The sequence below is a fragment of the Scyliorhinus torazame genome, chromosome 13 (assembly GCF_047496885.1).
Source record: "Scyliorhinus torazame isolate Kashiwa2021f chromosome 13, sScyTor2.1, whole genome shotgun sequence".
NCBI lineage: Eukaryota > Metazoa > Chordata > Chondrichthyes > Carcharhiniformes > Scyliorhinidae > Scyliorhinus > Scyliorhinus torazame.
Genome location: NC_092719.1, coordinates 60,868,429 through 60,889,833, shown reverse-complemented (window position 1 = coordinate 60,889,833; position 21,405 = coordinate 60,868,429). Strand labels below are relative to the sequence as shown.

The 21,405-nt window shown below is 46.3% G+C and overlaps 2 protein-coding genes across 4 annotated transcripts in view; both read right to left on the bottom strand.

The window, feature by feature from the left end:
- The window catches only part of kif21a (kinesin family member 21A), a 189,137-nt gene extending 186,866 nt beyond the window's left edge, over positions 1-2,271 (bottom strand). For all 3 annotated transcript variants that reach the window (XM_072471655.1, XM_072471658.1, XM_072471656.1), the window contains exon 1: positions 2,014-2,271. In XM_072471655.1, coding sequence (XP_072327756.1) covers positions 2,014-2,060 — 47 coding nt within the window. In that variant the 5' untranslated portion in view covers positions 2,061-2,271. The remainder of the gene's footprint in view (positions 1-2,013) is intronic.
- Positions 2,272-4,604: 2,333 nt separating this feature from the next.
- LOC140388057 (ATP-binding cassette sub-family D member 2-like) overlaps positions 4,605-21,405 on the bottom strand; it is a 158,183-nt gene continuing 141,382 nt past the window's right edge. The window contains exons 9-10 of the mRNA XM_072471654.1: positions 12,863-12,988; positions 4,605-7,639 (exon numbers count right to left, since the gene is read on the bottom strand). Of these exons, the coding sequence (XP_072327755.1) occupies positions 7,429-7,639; positions 12,863-12,988 (337 nt within the window). The 3' untranslated portion in view covers positions 4,605-7,428. The remainder of the gene's footprint in view (positions 7,640-12,862; positions 12,989-21,405) is intronic.

Here is a 21,405-nt window from a genome sequence, read left to right as displayed (position 1 = left end):
TTGGTACTTTTACACTTAGCTCACTGGTGAAATAAAAACTTTTAAGGGCACAAGAACACTGGCAGAGATCAGCTGCACAGCAAGTAAAGGACCACATTTTGAGGGTCAGTCTTTGCAAATGATGCCCAATTGCTGCATCTGAAGAGATGTTTGAAAAATTTATTTGCATTGTACGTGCCAAATAAATTAATCATGGAGTTCACATGTCAGAGCATGATATAATCAATAAGCAAAATCTTGGTGCTTTGTGTTCAATGACCAGATATTAGATACCGAACAAGGCACACTAGTCCAAATGAGACACAAGGTCTGCTTAGTTGTAACTGTAGTCATATTGTGATGAGCCAGCTCAGAAGAAGAAACATCTATACAGCAGCTTTAATGCAGCATAACATTCCAAGACGCTAAAGAGGGGTGTTAAATCTCACACCGAGCCACATGAGATATTCAGAGAGGCGACCAAAAGCTTGACTAATAAGTCAGTGTTTTAATTAACATTTTAAAAGGGCAGAAGACATTCCTGAGTTTAGGGTCGAGGTAGACCATAAGGCTTGGCTTCCAATGGTAGAACAAGAGCATTCTAAAGGCCAGAGTAAGAGTACAGTGATCTAAGGGTGCTGCTGCATGGCTGGAGAAGGTCACAGAGATAGGGAAAGTCGAGGCCACGAAGCGATTGAAAAATAAGAATGAAAATTTCTTTAAAAAATAGACGTCGCTGTTCCAGGAAGCCAACTTGGATCAGTAAAATTAGGGTTACAGGTGAATATGACTGTGCGAGTTCTGATAATGGCAGCACAGCTTTGGTTGAGCTCAAGCTGTGGGGCATCAAAAATGGGAAGCTGATGGGAGCGGAGCATTTGGATAATTAAGTCTGGACATAACAAAGGAATGGATGATGGTTTCAACAAATAAGCCGAGATGGACAGCGACAGGCGATGTTATGGAGATGGAATAGGCAGTTTCGATGATCGAGTGAATAAGATCTAAAGTTCATTATCATAGAATTTACAGTGCAGAAGGAGGCCATTTGGCCCATCGAGTCCGCACCGGCTCTTGGAAAGAGCACCCTACCCAAGGTCAACACCTCCACCCTATCCCCAACACAAAGGGCAATTTTGGACACTAAGGGCAATTTATCATGGCCAATCCACCTAACCTGCACATCTTTGGACTATGGGAGGAAACCGGAGCACCCGGAGGAAACCCACGCACACACAGGGAGGATGTGCAGACTCCGCACAGACAGTGACCCAAGCCGGAATCGAACCTGGGACCCTGGAGCTGTGAAGCAATTGCGCTATCCACAATGCTACCGTGCTGCCCCATCTCTGCGTCAAATAGAACACCAAGGCTGAAAATGGTCTGATTCTGATGATGCTTGAGGAAGAGTTAGGAGTCGGTGGTTAGGGTATAGAGTTGGTTACTGAAGAAAATGGCTTCCGTCTCCCAATACCCAGTGAATATTCTATTCATCCAGTACTGGGTTTGGATCGAACAAAAGTGACACATCAAAAAAACAGTAGAGCGTTTGGGAAGGGCTGTCTGGCGAGGTAGAGCTGAATGTCATCAGGGCACAAGCAGAGGCTGGCATGTTTTTAGATGATACGGAAGGACACCATGTAGACCGAAATCTATTTCCTCTGCATATAAACTGTGCATGGGATATGAGGGGGGACGGTGCAATAGCCCTGTCAAGATAGTAAACAAAATCTGTGCTATGCGATCCTGACACAGCAACTTCAATTTTAAATCTGAGCAACATACAACAGTGTAGCGCTTAGGAACTTCTGAATGTACACTGCAGAAGCGAAATGGGAATTTTGATTCTGCAGCCAAAACGGCAGCGAAAACCTTTAATGCAAGACTGCCAGGATCAAATATTAAAAATGAACATCCAGTAACTGCTAGCAGGCTTTGCATATCTGAAAGATAATCGAATCTTTGCGGAGGAAAATTTAGTTTTTGAAAATTGTGGACCGATCCACGAAGAATAAAGTGGCCGCCGCCCCTCACCTTACAGCAACTCGGACAGAGCAGTCATCCTGACCAAGCGCCGCCATTGCGCCGTATCGGATCCGAGGCGAGTCCAGAGGATTAAAGCCTCTTATTGGAATGGGGGGGGGGGGGGGGGGTGCGGGTAGAGCTCTGAGCCGCTGGGAGCGGCTCCTGTCGGTGCACTGAGCCCCCCTCCCCGGCTACCTGTAGGTGCAGAGCAGCCCAGCAGGAGCCATGGGAGGCTGAAGCTAAATGCGGCGGGGCGGTCGGAGGCTGCACTCACTCCGCCCCCCTCAATGGGAAGAGCCCTCGCTCTCCTTTCGCTGCTTCGCTTGGGTGGGGTGGGGGGGGGTTCCGCCGCCTCGACCTCTGCTGGTGTCGCAATGCACCGCTGAAGCGGGGCGGCAGGTGGTGGTTTGGGGGGCGGGCCTGTGGGCCCCGGGCGGGGTTAGCTGGCCCGCCCTCTCTCACTGACTATTGTCCGCCCTCGACAGCGGGGCATCAGCCACAGCCGCCCCGCTGCCAGGCCGCGGCTTCAGAGCGAGAACTGGGTCTTAGTTTGAAACTCAGGCGACACCGAAGCCGGTTATAAATATCAACAAAGCGGACGGGTGGCAAAGAGGGAGGGAGGGGGGGGGGGGGGGGGAATCAACGATCGGCACCCGCCCCCCCGAGGGGCGGGGCAAAGAGGGCCGTCCCAACACTGATTGACCGTCAGCTTAGCCAATCAGGGCGCAGATCGTTTTGTGACGTTTAGGAGGGGTTACATAGCAGGTGCGGCCAGGACTTCCTCACCTTCCAGCCCCGACCCCTGGACAAGATAGCATTGTCCTCTCTCTCACCTTCCAGCCCTGTTCAGCTATGACACCTGGGCAAGATAGCATTGTCCTCTCTCACCTTCCAGCCCTGTTCAGCTATGACACCTGGGCAAGATAGCATTGTCCTCTCTCACCTTCCAGCCCTGTTCAGCTATGGCACCTGGGCAAGATAGCATTGTCCTCACCCTCGCCTTCCAGCCCTGGCACCTGGGCAAGATAGCACTGGCCTCACCCTCCATCCCTGTTCAACTCTGGCACCTAGGCAAAGCAGGGCTGTCCCCACCTTCCACCCCTGTTCAATTCTGGCACCTGTGCAAGGCAGGGCTGTCCTCGCCCATCCCAGTTCAACTCTGGCACCTGTAAAGGCAGGGCTGTGCTCATCTTCCATTCCTGTTCAATGCTGGCACCTGGGCAAGGCAGGGCTGTGCTCATCTTCCATTCCTGTTCAATGCTGGCACCTGGGCAAGGCAGGGCTGTACTCATCTTCCATTCCTGTTCAATGCTGGCACCTGGGCAAGGCAGGGCTGTACTCATCTTCCATCCCTGTTCACCGCTGGCACCTGGGAAAGGCAGCCCTGTCCTTAACTTCCATCCCTATTCAACTTTGGCACCTGGGCAAGGCAGGGCCACACTCACCTTCCATCCCTGTTCAACATTGGCACCTGGGCAAGGCAGTGCTGGCCTCACCTTCCATCCCTGTACCAATTCTGGCACCTGGGCAAGGTAGGGTAGCCTCACCTTCCATTCCTGTTCAACTCTGGCACCTGGGCAAGGCTGGGCTGTCCTCCGCTTCCATCCCTGTTCAACAAGCCGCAATGCCAGCAAAGAAATCAGTCAGTATGCTAAACTTAGAATCACTGAAATTTACTTTGCGAAGACCATTCAGCCCTGCTGGCCAAAAACAGATACCCAGTCTAATTTGACTTTCCAGCCAATTGTGCATTTTCTTGTACACTTTCTGGTCCAACAGCTTTATTCCTGGTTGTTGAAGATGGCACACCATTTTATTGGAATCGATTTTGATGTAGCTGCACCCCAGGGTTTTGGGACACACTATGTATCATTTGTGCGATAATAGAAAAAGGAACCAAATGGACACTCCATTAGCTGTAACTTCAGTTTGAGACAAAGGCAGCAGAAAGCACAGCTATCATTGGTGGAGCAAAGAAAATAGAGGGTGTGCAAGATACCATAAAACTTGGGGCACAGAAATCAAAGGGTGTTGTGTATGACAGCCTCTTAATTGCAGTGATATCTGATTAAGAGAATTTTGATTCTCCATTTTCTAAAAACTGACAAATATTCAACCAGTTGAAATACATCAGTTTTAAAATATTTAAAGTGAGTGTCAGCACTTTCATCTTAGAATGTGGTGTTCAACCCTCACTTCACAGACTTGATTATATAATACAAGCTGAAGGTGTTAAATTGTGTCCATCACATAAGGAAGACAGAGCCACAAAGTTTCCTTTGCCACTATTCAACTAATGGGGTTGGGAGTTCCCCGTGCCCTGACTAATATTTGTCCCTCAACCAACTTAAGTAAAACGTGAATTATTAGTACATTATCTCACTGCTGATTGTGGGACCACGTTGTGCTCATATACCAGAGTTTCTATACATTTACATTACAACAGTAACTACTTCATAGGTACATCCCCAACTATAAAGCGTTTGGGGCATGCTAAAGCTATGACATTTCCAAACATGCATCTTACAAATGTTATGTCCTTTTTGTTTATATTTACTTCAAAGGTCACAATACTTTATAGTAAAAATTATGGAAAAATGTTAATGGTAAATCAGAAATTTTAATTATTGTAATAGAACAGTAAATCTATTGTGTTCTCTGAAATACAATACACATGGTGCATTTACGTACAGATTAAATAAAACAGCAATTTAAATGTCAAAACAGAATTCATATTCATTTGAGGTAAATTTTTGACTCTTTTTAGATTGTGTGATTTGCTCTCTGACTGTTTGGACTGGTCAAGATATTCCTCTTGAAGATATCTACGTCAGATTAAAGTATTAATTCCAAACAGTACAAAATGGAAGTTGAATATTGTGGTATTTCAAGTATACTGCAATTTGGCATCATTTACATATATTGCCTCTGTTGGTAAACCTGTGTGACATATTAAAAATATTCTCTGCTATACTTATGTTTTACATTTGTGCACATTTATCCAATTCTCTTACCAATCCTAACACTTCAAAGGAAACTGGGCAATATTAGCTGGCAGTATCAGAATACTGTATTTGAGATGTTTCAGATAACTTGGATTATTTTTTAAACTACAAATGTGCATCACCTCATCTACGTTCGTCATAGTTTGACTATATCTGTCAACGGTAAGTGAGCCTTGATCAAATATATAGCTTCTCTGTGATATTTATCTACTGACAAGAATATTAAGTTTTGGCCTACAATTTCCAAACTTGCAATTTGGTATTTGATCTCACATATCCGAATTACCACCTCAAAAATTATAGACATGCAAAACATGTAGAGGTAGAAATTTGACTCAGCCGTTGGCACAAAACAGGCAGTATTGGTTCAGCCACCCATTTCAAACAGAAATCAATATTCAGTTTCATTGATTTCAATGGAAATGAATATCAATGCTGCATTTAACTGGCCATTTTGCATCACCGCTGGACATGAATTTCTACCCATAGTTTCTCGAATTTATTTACAATATAAAATGCAATGAATTTGTAATTATAAAGCTCTTTCAAAACACTACAGGAAGAAACGGCCTTGCTTGTTTCCGATGTACATGCATTTTCTTTCTGTCACATCCTGGTCCAGCCATATGAATATTTTGTTGTTGGAGCTAATCACACCGTAATGTTTTCACAGAAATGCATGATCAGAGTTAATTACTGTAAGATTACATGCATCATGCAAAAGATATTTTAAAATACGAAGTTGGTGTTGAGGTACCGTCGTATGATTAGTTAGACCATCACAATACTTTTTGAAAACCAATATTTTACAGCATACAAACATGCAGTCAAAGACAGAACATTACTGACAATTTCTGTCCCAAGTATACAAACAGTCCATTCCTTGTGTTTTACATTGAAGCAAACTTTATCATGGATATATAAATTACCAGTTTATTTAGAAGTCAATCTTAGTTACACAAAACACTAAGAAATTATAATGGACCAATGACAATTTAATACAATTAATAAAAAAATACAACTCCAAACTTAACATCTTTTGTAAAATTTAAAAACAAATAGAAAGGACACTCATGAGCTTTGGGCAGTACATTTCTGGCTGCCATTTATATCTTACAATTTAAATACTGGCTTTGATTGTCATTTGAGCTATAACTTTCCTCAGTACACATGTTCCATATATTCTAAATGAACCAGTTTGCACCAGCAGCATTTTCTGCATCAGGAGGTACAATGGAAACATGACCAGCCCTGCCCCATAGAAGCATACCTCCAGTTGGCCAACAAATTCATGGTTCACACCATCCTGATGGGGAAGGAAATGGGGTGAAATAAATAGCAATTCAGATGCTCCAGTCAGCAAAGAATTTCAAACTTTAAACAATATAAAAATGTGATATCACAATCTGAAGAGTACCAAACACAGAAAATTGTTTCTGTCCAGAAGAGTTTGGACTCTGATCTGGATAGGTTCTAGTCTATCCTTGAACGCTTTTGAAAAGACCAAACAAACTCAAACATAGTTTTGTTTTAAACTAATTATTAGTCTTCAGTGGTAAAATGCAGATATACTAAATACAAATAATACTTCCTTTGTTGTAGCAAAAAGTCTACATTTTATATAAACTAATATAGTGTTTATTAATATTTAAGGTAGACCATCATTATTTTGATAAAGCCACAGAATCAGTAAGCAGAAATTGGTAATTGGGAGCTGCAAGAAATCCAGTCGTGTTCAGTAGTGTTCTATAGTAGTAACAAATAGGGAATTAACATTTCATGCTAAAGCGTGGTTAGAATTCTGGACCTGAATTCTGCGGTTGAGATCCATTACAATTCTATTTTTTAAAACTATAAGTATATTTAAGAACCCCTCCTGATCCCTTCTCTTCTCCTCAAACAATGGGTTCTCAGATTAAAATAAAATACTGTTTGTGGTTGTTGCCCTTCCTGGGCAGAGTGCTGAAGAAGATGATGGTATGGCATCATCCTTGTCAAAATCTAGGCTGGTCACTTGCTGTACTAGATGAAACCTGTTGCCACACTTTTGTTAAAACAAAATAAGGCTCTTTCAATTTGGGCAGAGCCTTGAATTACATTTAGAGAATGGGAACTAATTCCTTGTAAATGTAAATTCTAGTTTCCCTTTAACATTCATAATATTTTTAAGAAAATACTTCCAAAATAACTGCTAAATGCTCAAATTTCAATAATATAAACCTGGGAAAGAAAGTTAACACATCACAGTATTCAAAAGGAATGGTAAGATTACTTATTTAAAAACTAAATTTTATCGTTCCAGAAGAAGCTAGTTAATGATTCTTAATAAATAGGAAATTGTTTGTATTCATTTTGTTTGCCTCATGCAATTTTTGCGTAGCTCTTCGTGTCATGTTATTCACATTCATCATCAGTGTCATTATTCTTCAATTCCAGTGGTTCGTAGCACAGAATCTTCTCCCAAAACCCTGCACAGTTCATTCAGTCGCTGTTGCATTTGAGGGACTCCGGCCAGTTGAGACTCGAGTCTCTGCTTTTCTTCAGCCAGTGAAAGTCGTGTAGCAGTGTCCAATTGTTCAAATCGCCAACCACCCTCACCATCAAACTGTAACAAGTGTGTGTGGTATTTCCTGCAAAAGTAAATCAAATTAACCTCATAAATATTCCTTCCATTCTACAAATGTTCTACTGAAACATCCAGATGAAAATTAAGGACTAGGTTTAATTTTGGTGTTGTTCTGCAACATGATAATTTACTTTAAGGATATGCATCAGCTTCTTCTATATCATTCAGTAACTCAATAAAGGCCACTTACATTTTTTAAATGCTCTAGCATTCAGGAAGAAGTTATAACAGCTCTTAGTAGTTATCATGGAAGATCATTGATAGGATGCAGAGCTGGGCTGAAAAATGGCAGATGGAGTTTAACCCTGATAAGTGCGAGGTGATTCATTTTGGTATGACAAATTTGAATGCAGATTACAGGGTCAACGGCAGGGTTCTGAGGAATGTGGAGGAACAGAGAGATCTTGGGGTTCATGTCCACAGATCTCTGAAGATTGCCACTCAAGTGGATAGAGCCGTGAAGAAGGCCTATAGTGTGTTAGCATTTATTAACAGGGGGCTTGAGTTTAGGAGCCGTGGGGTTATGCTGCAACTGTACAGGACCCTGGTGAAACCACATTTGGAGTATTGTGTGCAGTTCTGGTCACCTCACTATAGGAGGGATGTGGAAGCATTGGAAAGGGTGCAAAGGAGATTTACCAGGATGCTGCCTGGTTTGGAGGGTAGTCTTATGAGGAAAGGGTGAGGGAGCTAGGGCTTTTCTCTTTGGAGCAGAGGAGGATGAGAGGCGACTTCATAGAGGTTTATAAGATGATGAGGGGATTAGATCGAGTGGACATTCAGAGACTATTTCCTCGGGTGGATGCAGCTGTTACAAGGGGGCATAACTATAAGGTTCGGGGTGGGAGATATAGGAGAGATGTCCGAGGTAGGTTCTTTACTCAGAGAGTGGTTAGGGTGTGGAATGGACTGCCTGCTGTGATAGTGGAGTCGGACACTTTAGGAACTTTCAAGCGGTTATTGGATAGGCACATGAAGCACACCAGAATGACGGAGTGGGATAGCTTGATCTTGGTTTCGGACAAAGCTCGGCACAATATTGAGGGCCGAAGAGCCTGTTCTGTGCTGAACTGTTCTATGTTCTACATAGGGGGACTTTAATTACCGGAGAATAGACAGTAGTACTGTAAAGGGCAGGGCAGAGAGAGTAAGAGTTCTGAGAATTTGTTCAGGATAATTTTCTACAGCAATGGCTGGATTCTTCTGACCCGCCCACTGCAAGAACGCCACAGGCGAGACGCGGACAATGGAGATATCCATTGACCTCGGGTGGGATTCTCCGGTCGCCGGGTGGATGCGGCCGGAAAATCCCATCCAATATGTTTCCAGCCAATGGAAAAGAAGACATTGCTACACCTGTTTCTTGAGAATGAGATGGGGCATGTGGATCAAGTGTCAGTCGGGGAACATTTAGGGGATAGTGCTCATTGTATCATAAGGTTTAGGTTGGCGATGGAAAAGGTCAAGGAACGATCCAAATTAAGAATAATTAACTGGGGTCCAAAGGAGGGGGAAAAATGGAAGTGTGGTTCTGATGCATATAAATGGGAATCAAAAGTAGGCAGGCAAGACTGTGACTGAATAACGGGCCAACTTTAAAGAACCAATAGTTCGGGCAGAGTTAATTATTATTCCCTCGAATGGGAAAGGTAGGGCAAAATAATCCAGAACTCTCTGAATGACAAAAGAGAAATCAAGAAGAAAAGTATGCTTATGACAGGTAGAGAACACAACTTAGAAGCGTGTCAAAAATATATGGTTATTGGGGGGGGGGGGGGGGGGGGGGGGGAGAGAGAGATGAAAAAGCAAATAAGAGAAGCGAAAAGAGAGTATGAGAAGAGACTGACAGCTAAGGTAAAAGGGCACCAAAGTGTCTTCTGAAGGCATATAAATAGTAAAAGGGTGACTGGGTCCAATTAGGGAGCAAAAAGTGGATTTATGCATGAAAGCAGGCTCATGTCGGAGGTGTTAAATGGATACTTTGTATTGGTCTTTGCCAAGGAAGAGGTTGTGCAGATCATGGTGGAAGAGGAGGTAATTCAGACACTTGAACGGTTTAAAATTGTCAGGCTGTCGGTTTAAAGTTGATGAGGCACCAGACTAGATGAGATGCATCCAAGAATACTAAGGGAAGGGAGAGTGGAAGTTATGGAGGCACTGGTCATAATTTTCCAATCTATCTTCGACTCAGGGATGGTGCCAGAGGACTGGATAATTGCAAATGTCACACACTTGTTCAAATAAAGGGGTAAAGGTAAGCCTACCACCTACAGATCAGTCAGTTTTAGCTCTCATGGGAACTCTTCTACAAATGATAATTCTGGACAAAATTAATAGTCACTTGGGCAAATGTGGGTTAATTAGGAAAGGCAGCATGTATTTGTTAAGGGAACATTGTGCTTGAAATTTCTGATGAGGTAACAGAGTGGGTTCATGAGTCTAATACTGTTGATGTGGTGTACATGGACTTCCATTTGGTGAAGTGTTCCACCACAGGTTCGTGAGCAAAGCTAGAGATCATGGAATAAAAGGGACAATTGCAACACGGTTACAAAGTTGGCCAAGTGACAGGAAAAAAGAGCATAGTGGTTAAGGGTTGCTTTTAAGACTGGAGGAAGGTTTACAGTGGAGCTCCCAGGAGATTGGTGTTGGGACCCCTGCTCTTCTCGATATCGATTCATGACCTGAATAGGCACAACTTCAAAACGTGAAGTATTGTCAAATATGAGGAGGATAGTCAAAAGGACATAGACAGATTGGTGGAATGGGCAGACAAGTGACAGATAGAATTTCATTCACATAAAAGTGTGAAGTTGGTACGAAGAACGCAGAGAGACAATATAAAATAAAGAGTAGAATTGTAACGGTGGTGGTGGAGCAGAGGCAGCTGGGTATAAATCGTTGAAGGTGGTAGGACAGATTGAGATAGCATAAAGCATACCGCCTTTATCAATGTGGGCATAGAGAAGAAAACCAAGGAAGTTATGTTAAACTTGTTAAATCACTGGTTTCGGTCTCAATTGAGGTTGTGTGTCCAATTCTAGATACCACACTTGAGGAAGGATGTGAAGGCATTAGAAAATGCAGAAAAGGTTCATGAAAATGCTTCCAGGGATGAGGAACTTCAGTCGCATAGAAAGATTGGAGAAGTTGAGACTGTTTCCTTAGAGAAGAGAAGTTAAGTGGAGTTTTGATAGAGATGTTCAAAATGAAGAGAGTTCTGGATAGAGTAGATAGAAGAAACATCCCATTGGTGGAAGGATTGAGAACTAGAGGGTACAGATTTAAGGTAACTAGCAAAAGAAGCAACAACAACATGAGGAAAAATGTTTCTACACAGCAAGTGGTTAAGATCTGGAATCATAGAATTTACAGTGCAGAAGGAGGCCATTCAGCCCATCGAGTCTGCACCGGCTCTTGCAAAGAGCACCCTACTTAAGCCCACACCTCCACCCGATTCCCGTAACCCAGTAACCCCAGCTAACTTTTTTTTTTTTTTACACAAAGGGCAATTTATCATGGCCAATCCACCTAACCTGCACATCTTTGGACTGTGGGAGGAAACCAGAGCACCCGGAGGAAACCCATACAGGCACGGGTAGAATGTGCCGACTCCGCACAGTGACCCAAGCCCGGAATCGAACCTGGGACCCTGGAGCTGTGAAGCAACTGTGCTAACCACTGTGCTACCACACTGCCCAATGCACTAACAGTGTGGTGGAGGCAGGTTTAATCGAAGCATTCGAGGGGGAATTGGATTATCTGAGAACGAAAATTGAGCAGTGATAAGGGAAGAAGGCGGCAGAGTGGCACTAAGTTAATTGCTCCTTCAGACAGCCAGCACAAACACAACGGGCCGAATGGTCATTTTCTGTTTGTAACCATTATATAATTCTAAGCAATGATATAGTTATTGGTAAAAGAAGAGTGGTTGATACCAAATTAAGGATTATGGAAAACAACAAAGAAAATGTGTTTTTATTATCGTGACAGGTACTGGTATTAGCTGAATCGAGGTTGTCCAGGAATTGCTACAGCTTGTTGAAAAGAAAGCGGAGTGTTGGAGCTGGGGTAAGTCAAGAGAGATAGTGAGCAGTGACGGTCATGGTCTGGAAAGAAGCCGACACCTTGCATTTGGAAGCACGTTAGCATGAGCTTGAACATTCCTCCCCGCCCCCCCCCTCATTCAATGCTGCTGTGCATTTCTTCTGGGGGTCTTCTGGCCCCGGCTATCACAGAAACATACAGTGCAGCGTCCATCAAGAACTCCCTTGGAGCAGAGTTGAGTTGGGGGTAGATAGCACATGCCACCTTTTAATGGCACGAGCTGCAATATGGTAAGCTTAATGATCTAATCTGAATGGGTGAGTGGACAAATGGGTCAGTTGAACGGGAAGGTGAATCGGATGGGTTAAGTGGGTAGGGTAAGGGTTAAGTGGGCATGTAGTTAAGATGGGTATGTAGTCGGGTCAGGTATTGGGGGGGGGGGGGGGTAAGAGTAGTTGGGCCAGATTCAGGGAGGTTTGTAGTGGGGTTGGGCTGGGGGTTAGTCGGCTTGGGATGGGCAGGTAGTCGGGTCAGGGGGTTGTCAGGTCAGTTTGCAGGTAGTCAGGTTAGGTTGTGGGGTGGAGACAGATGAGTAGTCTGGTCAGGGTGGGGTGGGTATAGTGTCAGGTTAAATCAGGGGAGGTGATTGGGAGATTGTGGATTTACTCAGATGTTAGACTAGGTTTTAATCTTTCTCTCCAAAATTTCTGGTTAACTACATAGGTAAATAATGCAGAATTGTCCATAGTCTATCTCTGGCATTTTGTATGATGGACCGTGAATGTAACTTGCAGTAAAAGCCATCACAACTGTGATTTGAATTCTGTTCATCAAGTTATCTTCCAAACGGTAAATTCATGTAGAAATTGATTGCTGATTATGGAGGCTGCTTTCAAGCACAACATTTTCAACACATGAATACATAATACCAAAACATTGGGAACATATTCTAATTCCTATTAATATGGTTAACCATTTGTCAGTCTGATATATTTATTCAGGCGTGAAAAACTATAAAATATAAATTAAATTCATTCCTCTATTTCTGTACTATTGTGATGCTGAATCCTACACCAAAGTTCTGCCAACAAATTTGTTAGTAATGGAAATATTTGATGCAAACAGAACATAGTATGTGTGCATTCTTCTTTCCAGCTTTTGTAAGGGGGTAGGTACTCACCACAGGGATGGCCTGTGAGTAATGGAAAGCAATGAGATCCCGGAATCCTTCGCTGTTTGAAATATCTTCCCTTCAACATCAATGCTTACAGCACTGGTGCATTCATCCAGCAATGCATATTTTGGTCTAAACAAACAAATTAACTAAACTTAGTATAGTACAAAAAACACTAGTACATTTTCAACAATGCATACGTGAGCCTTTGTTTCTTGTTAAAAGGCAGCTATTCAGCCCAACTAGTCCATATCATTGTGTTTATGCTCCAACTGAGACTTCTCCCACATCTCTTCACCAATCCCCAACAGCATAAACTTTTATTGCTTTCTGCCTCTTGTGTTATCTCTTAACTGTTTTTCATCTCAATATGACTGTAGCTCTTCACTTCATTACTCTCTTCCTATTTCTTTTTTACCTCCATGCCTAGAAACTACTTCATCTTGCCAACCTGATTCAGCTAAAAACAAGTTTGGATATGATCACTGTCAATTCCAGTTATTGTGAAATTGTGAATAAGAAATGTAATTAAGAAATAAGGAAGGAAAGACTTACATTTACTTAGAATTCATTTATACTGCCTATCAAGGCCACAGAACGTCCCCAAAGCCATTTACAGCCATTGAAGTACTTTTGAAACATAGTCACTGTTGCAATGCAGGAACCATGTAGCCAATTTGCACATATCAAGCTCACACACGCAGCAAATAATGACCAGATCATTCTTTGTCATAATGACTGAGGGATAAATGTTGGCCAAGATGCCAGGGATAACTTCCCTATTCTTGAATATAGTACCATAGGATCTATTATACATACCTGGCAAGGTAGAAAGGGCATTGGGTTAACATATCATCTAAGAGTCAATGGTCTGGATTTTCAATTGCGGGACTGGAACAGGTGTGAGCACAATCTGAAAACAGCATTCCTGGAGGGCGGCACTGGATCCTGCCACCTCCAGGAAAGTTTGCAATTTTAAGGGGCCTGCAAGGGGAGGGGAAAGGGAAACCAGCTTGTCATCAACTAACAGCTTCTTACTGAGCATGTTCAGGGGCCTGTCCAGAACAGAATGGGATTTTTGATCTTTTCCCCCCAAACATAGCTGAATAGTCTGGTGCACGTTAATGCACAGCTGCCAGGATTGCCGGGGAAGGGGGAGCAAAAGAACGTTTTTTAAAAAATAATTTAAAGGATGTGGGCCTCGCTGGGAAAGCCAGCATTTATTGGCCACCCTAATTTCTCTTGAGAAGGTGGTGCTGAGCTGTCTTTTGAACCACTGTACTCCGTGTGGTGTAGGTGCTCACACAATCCTGTTAAGGGTAGTTTTCCAGAATTTTGACCTAGCGATAGAGAAGGCTGGCGATATATTCCCAAGTCAGGATGGTCAGTGGCTTAGAAGGGAACACCCAGGTGGTGATGTTCCCATGTATTTGCTGAACCTGTTCTTATAGATTGTAGTGGTCATGGGTTTAGCTGTCTCAGAGCTTTGGTGAGATCCTGTAGCCAATCTTGTAGATGGTACACACTGCTGCCACTGTGCGTTGGTGATGGTGAGTGTCAATTAAGCAGGCTGCTTTGTCCTGGATTGTGTCAAGCTTCTTGAGCATTGTTGCTGCACTCATCCAGGTATTAGGAGAGTATTTCATCCCACTCCAGATATGCCTTATAAATTGTGGGCAGTCTTTGGAGAGTCAGATTTGTTGCCTCTTGTTTTTTTTGTGAAACCTGAGGAGTGAACTGACTCCGGATCAAGCGCTGTACCTTGACATGGTTAACATTGGGATCCATTGCCACTTTGTGCTATATTTATCCTCCTGGACTGTTCATGAGCTGCCTGCTTACCCCCCAACATGGCTGCTGTCTGGCTTCACTGCCGAGCTTACCTCCAGCCCAATGAGTCCATTTACATTTAAAATTTTTGTAGCAAGAGCAATACAATTCAGGCATGAAGTGGGGACCCAGAATTCATCTGGGTGTCAGATTTTCAACCCTGTTTAGAAAGTCCAGTCCAACATCTGACAGTGAAGCACTCCCTCCATTCTGGAATGTCAGCCTGGATCTTGGCATTCAGGTCCTGGAGTGGGACTTGAACCAACAACCTTCTGACTAAGAGGTGAGAATGCCACCAATGTGGCATGGCTGACACAGCAGGTACAAAGATGCACTCGATACAAGCCTAAGCAAATCATTTGAGCCTTATATCTATAAAGTCATATTTGAAATATTTATGTGGTTTTGAAAATTCAACCTGTAAAAGCTTATGAATGAATTTCAAAATGTTCAGAATTGAGCAAGGACCAACAAAATTTACTTGTTTCCATGACAGAGAATATAAGTAAGAAGAAAACATGATCCAGGTCTTCAAAATGTTGAAAACCATAACTTGGCAGCAGTTTTTTAAACTTGAGATACAAGGATAAAACTAGGCACTGCCAATATTAAGTTAAGGCTCTCAAAAGGTAGCAATGAGATTGCCCCTACAAATGAGCAGCAAGTTGAACCGAAACCCAGAAAAACAATTTATGCTGTGTCAATTACCACCTTAAAAGAAAGAGTTGGATGGATGTGGTAAACCATTGTATGGCATTGTATTGTATCGTGCATGCCTGGGCTTGTCCAGGCTGGCTCTGCCTGTGGCTCCTCCCCTCGGGCTTATGTATAAAGGTGGCAAGTCTCCGCCTCCGACCCAGTTCGGGTCCAGAGGCAGGAAGCTTACTGTTTAGTGTATTAAAGCCTCAGTTACGTTCATCACTCGTCGTGTGTTATTGATGGTGTATCAATTTAAGACACTAAACTCCGAAAGGTGAACTCATCACAAGCCTGATCGCTTGGAGCTGGACCCACAGGCAGCCGACGCTACAGAAACGTTTGAACACTGGCTAAGCTGCTTCGAAGCGTACCTCACATCCTTCGCCGAAGACAACACAGACCTCCAGAAGAAGCAGATCCTCCACGTACGGGTGAGCCCAAGAGTCTTTCTCTTCATCAGGGACGCCTCCTCGTACGCGGAGGCAATAACGCTGCTGAAAGGACAATACGTGAAATCCGTTAACGAGGTGTATGCTAGGCACTTCCTCGCCACGAGACAGCAACGCCCTGGGGAATCACTTGCAGAATTCACTGTGACTGCCGGGCGATATCGGCTACCCAGCACACGGAGCTGCTGATCAGGGACGCTTATGTCGTGGGCATGAACTCTAACTATATCCACCAGCGACTACTAGAAGGGGGGACACTCGGCTTCCCAGAGACAGTACAACTCTCCAACTCACTGGAGGTGGCTTCCCAGAACATGGGGGCCTACACCTCCGACCGCGTGGCATCCTCGTGGGCGCAGCCATCAACCGACCCGGGTGCGACACAAGCCCGCGACGCGCAGCGGCCCGCCAACTCCGTAGGCCCGAGGTGCTACTTCTGCGGCCAGAGTAATCATCCCAGACAACGTTGCCCTGCACGGACGCAACTTGTAACGGCTGTGGGAAGAAGGGCCACTTTGCAAAAGCCTGCCAGGCCCGATCCCCCCCTAAGTCTTCTAGGCCCAGCAGTGCTGCCTGCTGCCTGTCGGGTCCTCCCCCAGCTGCCATGCCACCTCACCATGTGCGACCCGTGGGCGACGCCATCTTCAATTTCGGCTACCACGCACGACTCATGGTGGCCGCCATCTTGGGACCATTCCACAGCCTCCCGGGAGCGCAGCTCGCCCGACCGTACGCTGGCCGCCGCGACCTCCGACCGGCCTACCGACCGCCTTCCGAAGCTCGCCTCCATCACGCTCAACCAGTCCCGGCCGCACCACCTCGCGAAGTCCACGATTACCGTCCGGATCAACGGGCACGAGACAGCCTGCCTTTTCGACTCCAGGAGCACAGGCAGCTTCATACACCCAGATACGGTAAGGCGCTGCTCCCTCCCAATCCTACCCGCGACCCAGAAAATCTCCCTGGCTTCCGGATCCCACACGATAGAAATCCGGGGGTACGGTGTCGCGACCCTTACTGTACAAGGCGTAGAGTACACTAACTTTAAGCTCTACGTCCTCCCCCATCTATGCGCTGCCCTATTACTGGGCTCGACTTCCAGTGCCATATCCAGAGCCTTACCTTTAAGTTTGGCGGACCACTGCCTGCTGCCCCCTCCCCCCCCCCCCCCCACCCCTCCCCCCCACCCCAACCACCGTCTGTAGCCACGCGACCCTCAAGGTCGCTCCACCCTCCCTCTTCGCAAACCTCACCCCGGACTATATGCCCGTCGCTACCGGAAGCAGACTCTACAGTGCCCAGGACAGGGCCTTTATCAGGTCGGAGGTCCAGCGACTCCAGCGAGAGGGGATCATTGAGGCTAGTAACAGCCCCTGGAAAGCCCGTGGTGGTTGTCAAGATTGGGGAGAAGCACCGGATGGTCATCGATTACAGCCAGACCATTAACGGGTAGACGTAGCGCAGCGCGTACCCTCTCCCCCGCATTTCTGACATGGTCAATCAGATTGCACAGTATCGAGTCTTCTCCACAGTCGACTTGAAGTCCACGTATCACCAGCTCCCTATCCACCCGGAGGACCGCCAATACACTGCCTTCGAGGCAGATGGCCGCCTCTACCACTTCCTCAGGGTCCCCTTCGGCGTCACCACGGGGTCTCGGTCTTCCAAAGAGAAATGGACCGAATGATTGACCAGTACGGGCTGCAGGCCACGTTCCCGTATTTGGACAATGTCACCATCTGCGGCCATGACCAGCAGGACCATGACGAGGACCTCGGCGCTTCCTCCACACCGCTAAACTCCTGAACCTAACCTATAAGAGAGAAAAATGCGTCTTCTGCAGAACCCGCCGAGCCATCCTCAGCTACGTCGTGGAACACGGAGTCCTTGGGCCCGACCCCGACCGCATGCGCGCCCTCCTGGAACTCTCCCTCCCCCACTGCCCCAATGCCCTGAAGAGATGCCTGGGGTTCTTCTCGTACTATGCCCAGTGGGTCCCCAACTATGCGGACAAGGCCCGTCCACTGATCAAATCCACCGTTTTTCCCCTGACAGCTGAGGCCCAAATAGCCTTCAACCACATCATGGCAGATATTGCCGAAGCCGCAATGCACGCTGTGTATGAGTCCATCCCATTCCAAGTGGAGAGCGATGCGTTGGACTTTGCTCTGGCCGCTACACTCAACCAGGCGGGCAGGCCCGTGGCTTTCTTCTCCCACACCCTCCATGCCTCCAAAATTCGACACTTCTCCGTCAAAAAGGAAGCCCAAGCCATCATAGAAGCTGTGAGACATTGGAGGCATTACCTGGCCGGCAGACGATTCACTCTCCTCACTGACCAACAGTCGGTTGCCTTCATGTTCAATAACACACAACGGGGCAAGATTAAGAATGACAAGATTCTGAGGTGGAGGATCGAGCTCTCCACCTACAGCTATGATATCTTGTATCGACCCAGGAAGCTCAACGAGCCCCCAGATGCCCTCTCTCGCAGCACATGTGCCAGCGCACAGGTGGACCGACTTCGGACCCTCTACAACGACCTGTCACCCGGGGGTCACCCGTTTTTTTCCACTTCATCAAGGCCCGCAACCTGCCTTACTCCATCGAGGAGGTCAGGTCCGTGACCAAGGACTGCCAGGTCTGCGTGGAGTGCAAACCGCACTTCTATGTGGCCAGACAGATCACACCTGGTAAAGGCGCCCCTTTGAGTGCCTCAGCATCAACTTCAAAGGGCCCCTTCCCTCCACTGAACATAACGTGTACTTCCTCAACATCGTTGACGAGTACTCAAGATTCCCCTTCGCCATCCCCTGCTCTGACATGACCTCAGCCTCCGTCATCAAAGCCCTGCAGAGTCTTTTCACCCTTTGGGGTTTCCCGCCTACATCCACAGTGATCAGGGATCCCCCTTTATGAGCGACAAGTTGCGTCAGTTCCTGGTCAGCAAAGGCATTGCCTCCAGCAGGACGACCAGCTATAACCCCCGGGGAAATGGACAGGTGGAGAGGGAGAACATGATGGTCCGGAAGGCCGTCCTTCTGGCCCTACTGTCTCGACGTTTCCCAGTCTCCCGCTGGCAGGAGGTCCTCTCCGACGCGCTCCACTCCATCCGGTCGCTCCTGTGTACAGCCACCAACGAGACTCCTCATGAACGTATGTTTGCCTTCCCCAGGAAATACACCTCCGGGGTCTCGCTTCCGTCCTGGCTGACAGTCCAGAAGCATACGAGGAGCCATAAAACCGATCCCCTCATCGAAAAGGTCCTGCTCCTCCATGCAAATCCACAATATGCCTAGGTGGCACACCAGGACGGGCGGCAGGACACGGTCTCCCTTCGTAATTTGGCACCTGCAGGTTCCCCAGCGACCATCACCACCACCCCCGACCCTACACCGTCTTCCCCCACCCCTGCCCACCTCCCTCACGAATTAACACCCGCAGGCCCACTGGCGACAAGCACCACCACCTCCGCCCATACACCACCTCCCCCCTTCGCCGATTCAACATCTGGGTGAAGAAGACAACACGCACCCGGACGCGCAGGTCTCGACACCGGCGCCCACACCACAGCCGGGACTGAGGCGATCACGGCGGAAGGTCAAGGCCCCCCGACAGACTTGATCTTTAAGCGGAGCTAGCCTGGACAAGCCCAGGCATGCACAATACAACACCATACAATGCAATACCGTGGTTTACCACTTCACCCCCGCCGGACTTTTTTTAAACTGGGGGTGAATGTGGTAAACCACGGTATTGCATTGTATGGTGTTGTATTGTGCATGCCTGGGCTTGTCCAGGCTAGCTCCGCCTGTGGCTCCTCCCCTTGGGCTTATGTAGAAAGGTGGCAAGTCTCCGCCTCTGACCCAGTTCGGGTCCAGAGGTAGGAGGCTTGCTGTTTAATGTATTAAAGCCTCAGTTACGTTCATCACTCATCGTGTGTTATTGATGGTGTATCAATGGATATCTGGCCAGAAAGGGGCCTGTGAATTGTAACTGAAGGTAGAGTGTAGCATAATATATAATAATAAGAATGTTTATTGTCACAAGTAGGCTGACATTACATGAAGTTACTGTGAAAAACCCCTAGTCGCCACATTCCGACTCCTGTTCGGGTACATGGAGGGAGAATTCAGAATGCCTAAATTACCTATTGGCACATCTTTCGGGGCTTGTGGGAGGAAACTGGAGGAAACCCATGCAGACACGGGGAGAATGTGCAGACTCCGCACAGACACTGACCCAAGCCGGGAATCGAACCTGGGACCCTGGTGCTGTGAAGCCAGAGAGCTAACCACTATGCTACCGTGCTGCCCCTATTTTGTAGCTCGCAGCCCTGATGACACATCGTCTGCTGTCTATTCCAGGTGCCATATTGAAAAGGCACCCAACATCATTACACCACTATTGAAGATAGAAGATGGACCTCCTGAGAAAGAAGATGGACTTCCAGAAACATTCTTGGAGCTGGAAGATGGACCACTTTGATGGCACTGACTCTGGAAATCCACCTGTAGATGCTCCCCCCACCCACTGCTGTGGTGTTCCAGGGTGCAGGATTGCTGGCGGCCTCCACTCTGAACTCAGCCCCGGGCATCCTTCAGTGAGTCCCGATATCTGCATGTCACATTGTTCCCGATGTGTTTCGCACCTGCATGTTTTCCTGCTGGTCTTGCGGAGAATTGGACATGGGTGGAAGATTCTGGTCAAGCCTTCATCTGTATATTATTAGTGTGATGCAGATCAGTTTCACAATCACCTGCAGCGCGATTTGAAAATCAGCCTTGGGGGCTGGCACCAGCAGAAGATACCGTGGGAAATTCATGCCGGCATGAAACCAATATTTGCTCACCCACCAAATTCTCCCCCCTCGCCCGCCATGTGAATCTGGCAGCGGTGCCATGGGAGAATTCCGCCCAATGTTTCAGATTTGACCTACAAGGCAGTATTCCAATACATGCACAACTTTGTGGTGCAAAGAAAACTAAAAAATGGGCTTCAGAAAGCGCTCCCGTTCAGATCAGCATCACCTTGCTCAATAGTTAAACGAAATAGGACATTCTATAGAAGGGCTTTCAGTCCACAAACTCTGCAAGATAATCTAATGCCAAGAACTGTATGGATTTCCATGGAAAAAATCTTCACATTACATGCTTTTTTTGTAAAATATTTTTATTCTCCATTTTCACATTTTCTTCAGAATTTACACCCCACCAACAAGCAGTAAACGGTAACAAATACAAAGTCAATCCCCTTATCAACAACAACGATCCCATCCCCCCACCACCCCAAACAACGGCCCATCTGACAATATAAGCATCAAATAAAACAAACCCTCCCATGGTGGGAAAAACAAAGGAAAAAAAAGAAAAAGGAATCAGGAATCACCCATGGTCACCATCGACCTTTCGAGTCCACCCTCGCGCCCCCCCCCCCCCCCCCGACATTCAATGCCATCCAATCCCCGAAAGAGTACCGTAAATGACACCCATGAATTGTAAACCATCCCTCCCCCCCCCCCCTCTCCCCGGCTCCTCCCCTCCACTTCCTCTTACAAAACTCCTCCCCCCA